General features: G+C 47.7%; 6 protein-coding genes across 6 annotated transcripts, besides 22 other annotated features; 5 read left to right on the top strand and 1 right to left on the bottom strand.

Moving 5' to 3' along the window:
• Positions 1-1397: part of a sequence feature (heterozygous, Esmeraldo-like haplotype) that runs on past the window's edge.
• Positions 86-107: a sequence feature (AT_rich).
• Positions 115-139: a microsatellite.
• On the top strand, positions 252-5765 carry Tc00.1047053511555.60 (ubiquitin ligase, putative; the record flags this gene model as incomplete). Its single annotated transcript, XM_808139.1, has 1 exon — positions 252-5765. One exon carries the CDS (start codon positions 252-254, stop codon positions 5763-5765), a length of 5514 nt encoding a protein of 1837 aa, XP_813232.1.
• Positions 1398-1697: a sequence feature (areas merged during assembly that could not be assigned to a particular haplotype. This can correspond to areas where the two haplotypes were merged or to regions with more than two copies in the genome that were merged during assembly.).
• Positions 1698-13479: a sequence feature (heterozygous, Esmeraldo-like haplotype).
• Positions 5875-5909: a sequence feature (A-rich).
• Positions 5973-6001: a microsatellite.
• Positions 6156-6217: a sequence feature (CT-rich).
• Positions 6259-6278: a microsatellite.
• Positions 6399-6431: a microsatellite.
• Positions 6482-6510: a microsatellite.
• Positions 6543-6562: a microsatellite.
• On the top strand, positions 6565-7584 carry Tc00.1047053511555.50 (hypothetical protein, conserved; the record flags this gene model as incomplete). Its single annotated transcript, XM_808138.1, has 1 exon — positions 6565-7584. The coding sequence occupies one exon, from the start codon at positions 6565-6567 to the stop codon at positions 7582-7584; it is 1020 nt and encodes a 339-aa protein (XP_813231.1).
• Positions 7651-7675: a microsatellite.
• Positions 7709-7734: a microsatellite.
• Positions 7834-7858: a microsatellite.
• Positions 7870-8685, top strand: Tc00.1047053511555.40 (cleavage and polyadenylation specificity factor 30 kDa subunit, putative; the record flags this gene model as incomplete). Its single annotated transcript, XM_808137.1, has 1 exon — positions 7870-8685. The coding sequence occupies one exon, from the start codon at positions 7870-7872 to the stop codon at positions 8683-8685; it is 816 nt and encodes a 271-aa protein (XP_813230.1).
• Positions 8790-8822: a microsatellite.
• Positions 8941-8960: a microsatellite.
• Tc00.1047053511555.30 (hypothetical protein, conserved) lies at positions 9080-10150 on the top strand (the record flags this gene model as incomplete). The annotated part of the gene is made up of 1 exon (XM_808136.1): positions 9080-10150. The coding sequence occupies one exon, from the start codon at positions 9080-9082 to the stop codon at positions 10148-10150; it is 1071 nt and encodes a 356-aa protein (XP_813229.1).
• Positions 10289-10323: a microsatellite.
• Positions 10353-10382: a sequence feature (AT_rich).
• On the top strand, positions 10411-12294 carry Tc00.1047053511555.20 (hypothetical protein, conserved; the record flags this gene model as incomplete). Its single annotated transcript, XM_808135.1, has 1 exon — positions 10411-12294. The coding sequence occupies one exon, from the start codon at positions 10411-10413 to the stop codon at positions 12292-12294; it is 1884 nt and encodes a 627-aa protein (XP_813228.1).
• Positions 10599-10628: a microsatellite.
• Positions 12317-12379: a sequence feature (A-rich).
• Positions 12382-12420: a microsatellite.
• On the bottom strand, positions 12755-13479 carry Tc00.1047053511555.10 (mucin-associated surface protein (MASP), putative; the record flags this gene model as incomplete). Its single annotated transcript, XM_808134.1, has 1 exon — positions 12755-13479. A coding segment is annotated over one exon (725 nt), but the record flags the coding sequence as incomplete, so codon positions are not given.

Raw genomic sequence — 13479 nt, 5'->3', positions numbered from 1 at the left:
TATATATATATATATGGATGTGTGTGTGTTTCTCTTGTTGGAACAAGGGTGAGTAGGGGGTTATTATTGATATTGTGGGGTGGTGTTTATTTTATTATATTATTATTGTTACTATTTTTTTTTATTTTTTTTTTTTTTTGCGTGTGTATTTGCTGGCGCATAGCTGTTAATTTGCGTGGTTCTTTACAGCTTTTTGTTTTTGTTGTTGTTTTTTTCTGGAGTTTTTCATTGTGCGCCTCCCATAGTCGATCATGGTGTTCGGGAGAGTTCTTCAGCCGATGGAACCGGCGAGCTGGGACACGCGGCAGGTTATGGCATATGCCGCATTGCACCAAGTGGCAGGTATTACGGAGGTAAGGGAGGTAAATAGGCCACTCCGGGAAAAGTGGGAGTTGCTGGTGCGGACAGATCTAAACGAATTTTACGCCACGAATGACTTCTCACAACATCCGGTGGGACGAGATGATCTTCTTGACACGTCGTCGTCGGAGCTTCTGGTGCGTCGCACTCACTCTGACTGCGCCGCGGTATTTCGTGAAAATCCGGAGAAGCTGCAGGCTGTCGTGGAAGCCGGCCTGGCAAGGCTGAACAAAGACACTTTACATGAATGCTACTTGGCAGGTAAGCTGCCAGCGCTGGAGTGGTGGTTGGTGATGACGCTAGACGATGAGGCGCGTCGGGGATTGGAGAATCAAGGTGCACCCCGCGTCTGTGGACGGGCACTGACGAAGCACGAAGCCATCGCCCATTGTCTGGAATGTGCAGTGGACTCAATGTGTGTGTTCTGTGCGGATTGCTTTCAGAACTCACCTTGTAGAAATCACAAGCACACCGTACGGTATGGCGGGGGTGGCGGGTTGTGTGACTGTGGTGATCCCATGGCATGGAATTCAGCCTCCTTTTGTTCAAAGCACAGGGGCTTCCAGAAGAATGATGACCCCACCGCAAGTTTGCCTCCCGTGCAAAAAAGATGGCTTGAGGTGGTAGCACGGGGGTTATCGCTTTATCAGGTGACAATTATGCAGTTTTTCACACTATATGTAAAGGACTCTAATGAATCAAAAGATAGGGATTTGACGATGCGATGGTTTGATAGAACATTACGTCGAACGGTGGCCCTGTCGTTGTACCTGGCAAACGCAGGGGAGGGTTCACGACGTTTGATGTGCCTTTCTTTGATGGGGGAGACATTATTGAAGCGTCCAATAGTATTTAACGTGGATGGTGAAGAAAAGGAAGTTTATGTACGTTACTCTTGTGCGGAAGAAATTTTTCTTCAGAATATGACGCTTGTGGATTTGAAGGGGTTTATCATCTGGGAGAACTCCCTTCTGTATTTGCTTGATGGATGCATCAGTGATCCGCTACTGCGTGTCCCGGTTGCGGAATTACTGTTGAAATACGGTGAACGACTCTCCGTAATGCAGCATCGACATGTGAAGGATCTCTCCGTTCAAGTGCTCTCCGTGAAGGAAGTTGTGGACGATCTTCTACAAAAAACACCAAATCCGCAATGGGAATGTGTCATTGGTCGCGAAACGATTCTCCACCGACTCCTCTCGACATTGTTGTACGTTTGCTGTTATGTTCACAAGGACCGTGAACTCCTTCCAGAGCTCACACAAGTTGCCTTTTGTGCGTGTCACTGGTTTGAAAATGTTTTATCTGCGTCAGAGAACGTCAAGGTGATGGTTGTTTCACGACAGTTATTCCGTGCCTGGTGCAAGGCACTGTGTCTGATTGGAACAAGTAGTAAAATTTGTCGAGAGACACGAACCTCAAGTTCGGAGAATGATAATGTGGATAAGGACTATGCAATGATGATGGAAGCGGAGCTACGGCATTCATTTAACCTCGTAGCTCATATGGTGCTTATCGTTGGGAACGCGTTGTTGTCAGGTAGCGAGCCCATTCCGGTATCGCAGCAGAAATTGTTGCAATCTTTGCCGCCTGTGTGGGATAAGGTGCCCGATGTATCGATTGGGTATCCTTATCACCGACAGGTGCTTGATACACTCAACTTGCAGCATGCATCATCTCTGTTTTTCTCTGAAAACAACATGGATATGGAGGGAGGACCATGTCGGGTATATATGCGAGAAATGTTGATGGAATGTTTGGAGTTTATTAATGCGGCACTTGCGGAAAAGCGAAATGCCTTTAAACCAGTCAATTATGTTCTCTCCGGGCAGGATGCGGAACACATGTTACCGCGTTACGATCTACTAGACGAAAAGTCACCCAATCCGACTTCTTTTGTCATACCACACATGCGTTTCTTTGCCATGCTTGTGAAGGTGTGGACACGATTGCTGCGTCAACAGAATTTCATAAAGAAGGATTCACCTGTGGAAGATGACGTCTGTACAAATTCCGGTGATCACAGCCGTGGCGTGGAGACTTTCTACTCTCTTGTATCGGAGGTTTTTGCGTCGACGCAGGCGAAGACCGATTACTGGATTGATGAATGTCTCATGCCATCTGTTTTGCTGGGACAAATTGAACGGGGACTTTGGCGACGTGATGAATGCGATGTGACGTTGCGTTCGCTGTATTATTTGAATAACACCACACCGGAGATGGATTATGACATTTACTTGCTGTATGTCCTTATGCTAATCACACCATCCGAGGCGTTTGCTACGCAGTTGCTGCAGCGGCATGCCGTGACGAAGGCAAATGAACCCCGTGGTTCCTGGTATCCATTGTTCCTACGGCTTATCCTCACTCTCTGCCTCACGGAGTGGGCTGCCGTCATCCATGACGAACATGATTTGAGGCGGGTATTGCAGCGAGAGGCGGTGCATGGCATGGTGGTGTCCAATGATTTTTCCTTTCACATTATGGAGATAATTGCGGGTCGATTCAAGTATCTCATACCCGGCCTGGATCCCAGTACTCTACTTCCATCCATTCTAGGGGAGGTCGCCGTAACTGAGCAGCGTCATCGCACACAAGTATTTGCTTTGAAGGATGCGGCGACATGGCGATCCAATGTGAACCTCTATCATCCGCTTGTTAGGGATCAGGCTTTGCAGGACTTGCAGGATTTGTATGAGCGGCTTGTGCGACGGGAACAAATGGCGCGAGAGAGAGAAGCGACGGGGGCCACAACAAAAGCAACAACATCATCATCATCTTCGGCGTCGAGAGTGGTGTTTCCACTGCCAAAGCTACCATGGCTAGAGGAGCAGCCAGGCAAAACACAGGGGAATAATACGATGGGTTCCGAGAACATGGTGCATCACAAAGTATGTCTCCTATTACAAACACCTGCGGTGCTCTCTGTAGCCATTGCTGCGGTGCACATGTACCTTTCCTTTGTGATGGGGAAAAAAGAGAAGACATCGAATGTATCCATGTCAGAACGATCGTTACTTCATGCGATATCTGTCCTATACATCTCTATGCAGGCATGCCACGTTATCAGCTCCTCTGCCAGCAGTTTTTCATCATCTTTCACCCAAGGCCCTATGCGTGGGGTTGATTGGGATATGGTGAAGACGTTTCAACAACAATTTATGCCGCCGTCTGGTTACACATGGGAAGGTCTTAAGCAATTACTTCTCGTTGAGGGGATCATGGATGCCACGACGCTGAAGGAAAAACTTGAGATTCCTTTGGTACCGAATACAAAGCGTGATTTCCTCTTACGTAAAACCTCAAAGGGTGTAACAACCATATCGGCACTTCATCAAATCTACACCCAATACCGTGAATCGGAGAAAGACATGTACGGTATTGCTGCAATGACAGGGTATATCTTGCATAGTGTGGAGGCATTATCCTCATTGCCACATGCAAACGAAGAAGAGGCCGAACAGAAGACGCGAAGTGAAATAAATGAACAGCGGCGTCTTCGGCTTAAAGAAAGGCAGGCGATGCTTTTACGACGTGTCAAGGCGAATGATGCCAAAAGTGCTGCCACTATCGTTGCCTCCCTGGACGATAATGTCAAAATGGATGGGGATTCCGTGCGGGATGTAAGAGGGATTGCGGTTTCCTCCAAATCTGTCATGGCCACATTGCTTCTACGACTTGCAGAAGTTGAGTGCTGCATGTGTCGTGATCCCTCAAATGAGCCATTGATGCTGTTTGCGAGTACCTTTACCTCAGACACCCTCTATCGTCTACGTTTTGACGAATCCGAACGAGAAGCACCGATGGCGTATAAAGTGAATGGGCAAATTCATCTCTGTGGACATGCGGCACATAGGAAATGTGTGGCAAAAATGATTGGGCGAATTGGCCTGATTCTGGAAAGAGTTTTTCGAGCCAGTATACCCTCAATTTTTGGCCCAAAGGATTTTAACTGTCCTATCTGTGTCATGGTCTGTACGACGCTTTGTCCGTTACCCACACTAGCATTTAGTGCTGGAGAACGATTGTCATCGGTATCATCATCATCATCAGCATCACTCTTTGAAGACGTGCGCAGCGACACACTGAAGGTGGCCGAAGATGTGTCAGAGCTGCATCAAGAAATAGCGCGTGCAACCGTTGGTGCCCCATCAGCGCGTTTATCAGGTGAAGATGCCCTGGTGAAGCCGAGTGAACTACAACTGAATGACCCAGAAGTATGGGTTTTGGCGGAGACCATTCGTACCATTCGGAATCAAATGTGTGTTACGTTGGAATGGGTGAAGGCGGGTGGAGAGGTGCGGTACAATGAATTGTTGACATTGCTTTCGGTTCTTGTGTCAATCGATGTGAGTCTCCTTGCATCTCATGCCGCAAAGCTTAAAAAGGAGTTTTATCGTAAGGGTGATGAGTTATGCCTACTTCTGGTAAATCTTTTACATTGTCCAGAAAGGGCGGCAGCATCATTTGCGCTATATACAAGGCTACTTATCCTTTCAAGTGATCATGGTATAATTATTCAATCAGCATCTGAAAAGGAAGAAGAAGGAGGAGGAAACATGGACGCTTATAATAAACTTCTTGTTGCCATGTGGAGAGAACTTGGTTGCCTCACACTTCTTAAAGTGTTAATCCTAGATACCTCTCCTTCAGAAGTGGTGCGATGCGAAGATGACCGCGTGACTTTGCTTCCTTTGAATTCGGAGGCTCTTATCACATTGGAGGGTCGGCAGCGTGCCGTGCTCACAATGCTGTGTTACCTGCTGGAAGTTCCATTCCAGGTGGAGCCAGGGAGGGATGTAGGCACCGCACTATCATCGCTTGTCCACAGTGTGACGGCTGTCAATGGAAGGGAAGAGCCAACAGCATGGCTGAGTGGGACTCCTCCAGCAGAACTCATGCAATGTAAACCGCTGCTGGTGCCGTATGATGGCCCAATGTCGTGGAGAAAATTTATTGTGTGCCGAGTGTTTCATTTGTCTAACACGTTTGGGGATTTGCTTCTTAAAATGAGTTCCTCGGAGCCGTGTAGCGTGTGTGGGGATAATGAGGCCCAACGTGTGTGGTGTGCTCTCTGTGGTCATTCCCTCTGCCTGCGCCCGTCATTGACACCGCCTGAGCTGTATGATCACGCACGAACCTGTGGCAACGGTCTGGGTATTTACCTTCACCCCGCAACGAACGTCTTTCTTGTGCTTTTGACAGTCCAAGGCCGTCATCTGCAATATCGTGGCCTTTACGCCGATGAGTATGGACAAACAATCGTGCGTGACTTTCGTGGCCGTGACGTTCCCCTTGACGATGAGGCAATCAAAACATGGCTCTCCCTTTGGATCCAATCCCAGTGGGGCGTTCAGTCCACCGTTGTGAAGAAGCTTGCGTTGGGTAATTTGAGAAATTTATAATATCGGAAGCGGAGCGTAGAGGAGAGGTGTAAAGAAGCGTGTGTACATGGAGAAGTACCTGTCAATCAATATAACATGTATTGGTGAGGTGGGGAGGGTTGCAAGAACCATTTCTATTTCTATTTCTATTTCTATTTATTTTTTGTCAGAATTTTCCCCCTTTTTTTTTCCCTATTCTTTTTCAGCATTGAGGAAGAAAAAGGGGATAAAGAAAAGAAAAGAAAAGAGAGAAAAGATGGATGTAGAAGATGAGATTTTTGCTTTGGTAGATTTTCCTTTACTAGAGGACGCAAACCAAAAGAAGAAAAGGAAGAGCAAAAAAAAATAATTTTTACGGAACAGAGAATTGAAGGAGTAAATACCACGGAAAAGAAAGGGAACGGCGAATATGAAAAGAAGAAGAAGAAAGGGGGAAGGAATGTGAGAAAGAGAGAGAGAGACAGCAAGAGAGAATTGGATACGTGAATATAATAAAGAAATGGTGGATAATGGATTGTTGTTGTTGTTGTTGTTTTGGCTGTGGCTCAATTGAGCTCTGCCCAATGCAACACGTGGAATTCAACTCACCGTCGTTCCATGCATTCTGCACAATATTCGAGAGATTTGTGTTTTGTTTTTGTTTGTAAGTTTCATAGAGAGAGAGAAAGAGAGAAAGAGAGAAGGAGAACATTAAATTGTGACGGTGTGTGGGCTTCTTCTTATTATTGTTGTTGTTGTTTTCCTTTTTTTTTTTTTTTTTTTTTTTGTGCGTGTGTTTGTGGGGTTTTTGTTGTCTTTTTATTATTATTATTATTATTGGATGGAGCCCATGGAAGCAAAACAGTCTTTTGTGCCGTGTGTAGAAGACGACTGGCGACGGCCTCGTCACAGGGAAAGTGATGCAAATTCCCTGTCGTTGGCGCGTCGCCTGGCTTTTCTCGAGGGTCATGTGGAAGAGGCGTATAACCTGCTGGAGAGGGGACGTAGGCAGGTGGACTTTTCTTCTTCTTGGGCACGACGGGAGTGGAAAGAGGCAGCCTTGACACTTCTTTCACTCCACAACACGGAGGACGATGCATCGCGGTGGGTTGCGAGTGACCTCTTGCCATTACCATCCAAAGCGGCTCGCACGGCGCTTGGAAAAATGGACAATGTGATGTACCATTACTGCATCCTGTACTGGGTGAAGCTTGCATTTACGGCAATGATGCATCGAGAGATGTCTTATGACATGTCATTGAGGACAGCAGCAGACACGCTGCTTTTTGTGCTTAAAGATATCTGTTGCGTGCGTCTCTCCTTGTCCTCACGTTGTTTGCCCACATGGCGATTGTTGGAGCATGTGCTCCTGGAGCTGTTGCGTGTGGGTGAGAGCAGTGCGGATGCTTCTGTGTCCTCCGCTCTGGACGTGGTGCGGCGGATGCACCAGTACCTTGGCCAGTATATTATCCGCTACCTGGAAATGAGGGATCGTCCGATGGAGGGACAGCGTGGGCTTATTACGTACCGCGGTGTATTTGACCGCCAGTCCGGGGGCATGAATGGGGGCGACGATGAGACGACGGGCAAGCGTGAGGAAGAGGGCGTGGAACGACTTCCCACAAGGTACTCGCCTCGTGAAGTGTGCGGGGCGTTGCACACACTGTGCAGGAGCGGGGACACATGCGGGAGTCTTGAGCTCTTGAAGGATAGCCACCCCACTGATAGTGCCGCTGCCGCTGCTGAGGATAAAGATGAAGACGATAAGAACATATTGGCGTTGGAAGCATTTTTGGACCACTACTTTTTCCGCAGTGCACCGGTGGCGTTTGAACGGCCGTTATGTAGCTCGGAAGTTTAGTAGTAAAGAAACAAACAAAAAAAAAAAAAAAGTCCCTTCAACGGGTGGGGGAGATGTCTTGCCATGATTATTATTATTATTATTATTATTAATTTTCTCCTTACTCACGCACACAATTCTCCTATTTTTTTTTTTTTTTTTTTTTTTTTTGGTTTCACGACTTCATTCTATTTCTCTTTCAGGGTGACGAGCCGTGCGGTGTTTAGTGGCGCTTGTCTTTGTTTCTATCTTTTTCTTCTTCTTCTTCTTTGTGTGTGTGTGTGTGTGTGTGTGTAGCGCGTCGCCATGTTCACCGATTCCGCCGCGCACACTTCACTCGCATTTGAAGATGCCCTCCCCGATGAACCGCATGCCACCGTCAAGCGGCGTGAGATCTGTCAACCCTTTCAACACGGGAAGTGTCGCCATGGTACGGCCTGCCCGGAGCGTCATGTCATCTCACAGTTCAAGACGATGCGTCTGGAGGTGTGTAAACATTGGCTTCGTGGTGCCTGCGTCAATGGTGAAAATTGTCTGTACCTGCATGAGTATGACGACCGGTATGTGCCGTTGTGTGCCTTCTATCAACGCCTAGGAGAATGCACGAACCCGGAGTGTCCTTTTCAGCATGTCATACAGGTGGAGAAAAAACCGGAATGTGCCGCCTACCGCCGCGGATTCTGTCCACTTGGACCAAAATGTCATCTCCGGCATGTTTTTCGTCCATCCTGTCCATTCTACATGGCAGGGTTTTGTCCGCTCGGACCCAAGTGTACTATGGGGCATCCTGTCCAAGAGTTATATAACCGTAATAGCGTGTCTGAGCGTCTTCGACAACGCATGCTTATTGAGCGTGCGGATGACCCAACATTTAACAAAAACGCAACATGTTATCGCTGCTTTGATCCTGGCCATTTGTCACCCAACTGTCCAGGTGTGCAGAGTGGCCTCCTCCGACGGATGCTTATGGCAGTACAGGAGCCGGGAGAACAACTTTACTTCCAGAGCGATGGGCGGTCAGCACGAAAATGTTGTTTTTTTTGTGGAGATGAGAGCCATGAGGTGCGGGATTGCCCAAAGAAACCAAAGAATCATCAATGGCACACTTACAGACGTGCATAAATGTCAAGAAGGTAGACGCAGAAAGCCGTCATGGTGGTGTAATCTTTTTTGTTGGACACAAGAATTCTAGGCGTTGAGGACGGAATTTTTAAATATGCGTACCCGTGTGTATGTATGTACGTGTGTGTTTGTGTGTGGATTTGAGATTGTGGTTGTCGCTGGTCGATATTTACTTGATTTGCCGCATTCTTCCAGCGTGAGGGTGAAATATTGGCTTCTATTTCTTGACGAGTAGTCGTCAGGGTGTTTTTTTTTTTGTTGTTGTTGTTGTTGTTTTATCCTCTTCTGTGTGTGTGGCGCCTCACTTCTCTTTAACCCCGTCCGCCTTCCGCACTTTGTTACTTATTTGAATGACTCGCTGTTGCTGCGAGGCGCGTCAAGCCCAAAGGAAGGAATGAGGTTTTCTCGTGTCATTTGTGGTCGGCTACGACGGCGCACGCATGGCAGCGTGCCGGTCATGCAGCAGCAGAAGCAGCAGTGTGCATGGGAAAGAGAGGAGACGTTGGCCACCTTTCCTCTGAGTAATGCAGAGAGGACGGCAAGTGCGCTTGCATTTCAGTTGTTAGAGAGGCACCGGCGTCGACACGCAGCAGACATACATGGGCGGGCCGCTGTGGGTAGTGGCGGTACGTCAGAAGTTGGCTCGCATCCGACGCAGGAGGAAATTCAAGAAGGGCCATTAAACAACTCCCGGACTCGGCCCTCGCGTCTGCCCGCCGTAGATGCTTTTACAGGGTACGGCAAAACTGCTGTCACGACAAACTTGGCGCACTTGGCGGATCCACGGGTTGTGGATACACGGAATCTGCTGGAGGCCACAGACCGAGAGTGGGAAGCGCTGACGGCACGAAGCAAGATGTCAGCTACCTTAACGGATACCGACGACCGACCCAAAATGTGTGCGTGGGTTCGATATTCCCGCGGCAACGCCTCGGCGCACCTCCCTGAGAAATTCGGTGAGAAAATTATTACACCGTTTGATGCCGTGATGCGACGGTACAACTCGGTGGTGACAAATCATAGATTCCGCGTTGTAACGGTGGATGCTTTTTGTAGCTGGCGTGTAAACATGCCTGCGAGCCTGACGCAGCGGGGCACCATGCGTTGTGTTTTGGCACGAAAAGAACAGCTGGATCGCCAAAATGAATGGCGTAAACTGAGGAAATCTCAGTTGCCGCTAGGAAGTGACATTGGCGATGGTAAATTCGATACGGAAAGGAGAAATGTGGAGAAATTATCGTCTAGCCGAAATTTTAGCAGTATGCCTTTTGCCTCTCCCGTATTTCGTCGGTATTGTTTGCAGTTTGGCAGTCATACACTGCGGCGAGTGGCATTCTTGACAGACCCTACGTTGTATTTTGTTCTGTGTAACTGGCGTTCAACCGGTAATGAATCCCTTATGGAAGTACGCCAGCAGGCGGAGTGCTTGAGCCACCGCTATATGTCGATGGCATATCTTCCCTGATGTGGGAGTAAATTGTCACATAGGCAATTCACACTTAAATGGGTCCAATGGAAAAGTCATTCTTATGGTAATTCACCCGCTCTCCTATTTTATTTTCTCTCTATAGAGTGTATGCATGAAGGGGAGAAAAAGGGAGTAATATACATACATACATATACATATAAATATATATAGGAGCCCCGAATAGAGCTTTACCACATGCAAAAAAAAAAAAAATAATAATAATAATTTTCTCTCTCTCTCTCTCCTCTCTTTTATACATGAAAGAGTGGGAAAGTGTGGAATGTATAATACCATATGGCAATAGAAGAAATAAACACCCAAGACGTCTTACTTCTCAGTTTCCTTTTTCTTTTTTCTTCTCCCTTTTTATACATAAGATCTCCATCCCTCCCATCATCCCACTCATTTGTCACATCAACTGCAACGGCATCGGCATCCGTTGCACTTTCTTTTTTTTTTTTTTTTTTTTTTTTTTGCAAACGGCATTTCCCATTTGTTTTTTCCCACACACACACACAAACACACAAACGGCTAGTAGTCTACAAGCAAACACAATGATATATGATGACATGGTCTCCGGTAAGTTATCGGAGGGAAGTATGCCACAACGTGAACTTGGAGACATTCAACACTCTATTGAACGCATTGAGAAACTGCTGCATCGTGGTCAGAATTTATTATATGACGAAGGTAGTAAGGAAGCGGGACCACCACATGGTACCATGCATCGTAAAGGAGACGCCAGTATAAATGAAGGGGAAAAAACAAATTCCCTCTTCTCCATGAAACGAAAGCGACGAAGCGTAACACAAAGATCCCCAACTGCCCACGTTACATGGAAAATGTCCCCGAATACCACCTTCCAACGCACGGCAACTGAATTACTTTTGCTTCAACGGGAACACGCAGAAAATGTAAAGCAAAAAAAAACAGCCGTACACGTGCGGCATCGAGAAACAATGCCATTTGCTAAGGGAACACAATACTCCACAAACCATGGTGTGGCAACGAATGTAAAATGGGAAGCGGCAGATAGTAGTGACTACGAGGATGTCTCTATTGCCGAGCTTCGAGTACGTATTCGTAAGGAATTGGAGGCGTACCGTCTCAACGGACCACTGACAGGGGTGAAGCAAACAAAAGCTGATACCATCCAACAGCCGGTGACACGTCTTTACCCGCGACAGAAAAGAACCTCACAGGAGGAGCCAATAAAAATGGTGTCACCGCAATCGAAGCGACGACTTATCACAGGGAATCAAACAACCGGAACACCGCAGTCTTATGGACACGAGGGACATCGTAAAAGGACAACATCCTCTCAAATATCTTTAGAAAAAAGTACTTCCCGTTCTCCCTTGGACGGGAATATTAAGTTACATGAAAAACACCACATCTCTCCATGGAAGCGGTTATATAACGATGCCATTAGAATGCAAGAAAAAAGGCAACATCATCAGATAGCGCCTCCGTCTTGGGAGGAAAATTCCCCTGCCCACAAAAAGAATCCATGGGAACGTGGTTTTCTGATAAAGAGGTTTTCAATGAAACCTACGCCAGGAGCACCACCCCACAGTGTGCAACAGGCGTCAAAGGCCTCGCATCATAGAAGAGAGACCCACGACGCAACGCCGACAGCGACATTAGTGGGGGAATCCCGAAAGCCGTCGGAGAGCGTACGGTCGCTACAGTTCCCCGCAAGTGTACTCGCACACCGTTTGCTGAAGCCACAGAAAAATCATTTGTTAGGGGCATTAAGGGACCGGAAAAAGAAGGAAAGGGAAGTAATATCACAAGAGCATCACCCCGAACCTAAAGTCAACACGATTGGGTCGTTACCTTTAGCCGCTGAGGAAAAGAAAACTGATGAGAAGCAGCTGGAGATTGTGAATGATGAAAATGCTCCAGGGAACGCAGGGATAGAGAGACATGAAACATCGGAGTCTGCATCAACCTCCAATCGTATGCAGTGGCCGACGATCACGCCTCCTTCCACCGATATCTCAGAAGGTTGGGGAATGTTCTCACATGCTACAAACGAGACCCCACTGGTCGTGGTATCACAGGAGTCGTCTCCCACAAACCAACTCCATATTCCACCTAGTATACGCCCACTCGACTTGAGTGCGCTTCGCAAATAGAAAGAAAAAGAGATCGCATCTCTTTCTCTCTCTCTTCTTTTTTTTTTTTTTTTTTTTTTGTTTTGTTTTTTGTTTTCCGTTTTTTGCTTTGTTCGCATGTTTGTTAGTTTGTTTGTTGTTTTTTTGGATCTTATCCCCCAAGAAGCTCCATGCGCGCAAATACAAGTGCAAATTGGACAGACGCGGAATGTTTTTTGTTGTTTTTTTTGTTGTTTTTTGTTTTTCGGAAGGGGAGAACAGACATGTTTGCCTTTTTTTTCTCCCCCTTTGCCAAATCGGTAATAAAGGCGGAAGCACATCCCGTAGCTTTGTGGAAATGTAAAGCTGCAGAATTACCGTCTAATCCTCTGTAGAAGTAGTGCATGGTTTCAAAATTAGTAATAATATTGATGTGCTACTCGGTATGGAAGAAGGACGAGTGTGTGTGTGCGGGCGGTGCACGGCTCTCTTTCCCTCACTCTCACGCGGCCACCACCGCAGCAGCAGCCGCACACGCAACAAGAAGAAGCAAAAGAGGGGAGGTGGTGTGGAAGACCGCGGTGCTGCCGTCACTGTCGTCAGTCTCGTTTGTCTCACGTGTTCGGGTGGTGATCGCCGGTGACTTCTCGGAATCTCCCCGAGTGGCCGTCGGTGTGGAAGTGGCGTTACCAGCTGGGCGTGCTTCATGTGTTCTTGCGACGTCGGTCGGTGTATGGCTGCTCCTGTCAGCCAACTCACCACCGCCTGTGGAGGCCGGCGTTTCAGACAGCTGTTCGGTATTGACTGAATCTGTCTGCGGGGGTTTCACAGGCTCTGGTGCAGCACCCGGTGATCCTTGCGCCTGCCCCTGCAAGGCGCTGGTAGCAGAACTTGACGACGGCAATGGCGAGGCCAAAGTGGCGTCTGTGGTTGCGGCTGCAGGCCGGCCACGAGGGGTGACGCCGGAAATCTCAACCGCCGTTTTTTTTACGCATTTCTCAACTTCTGTGTCGTTGTGCGCGGGTAACGTGGCATTTACACTCGTAATGAAAGACATTCCACAAGATACTCGAATCATGTCCAGCACTCCCTCTGCGAGCTTTTCGATAGCCTCAGTCACCTCCTCTGGAGTCATCGTTTCCTCCGCATTATCACGATGCGGAGCACTCGATGAAGTCTCCGCCGCATCACACAACCAGGCACCGCACCACAGCACGCAGAGGGCAC

This window comes from Trypanosoma cruzi, genomic scaffold (assembly GCF_000209065.1).
Source record: "Trypanosoma cruzi strain CL Brener 1047053517137 genomic scaffold, whole genome shotgun sequence".
NCBI classification, from domain to species: Eukaryota; Euglenozoa; class Kinetoplastea; order Trypanosomatida; family Trypanosomatidae; genus Trypanosoma; species Trypanosoma cruzi.
This window is presented reverse-complemented; position numbering and strand designations above follow the sequence as displayed.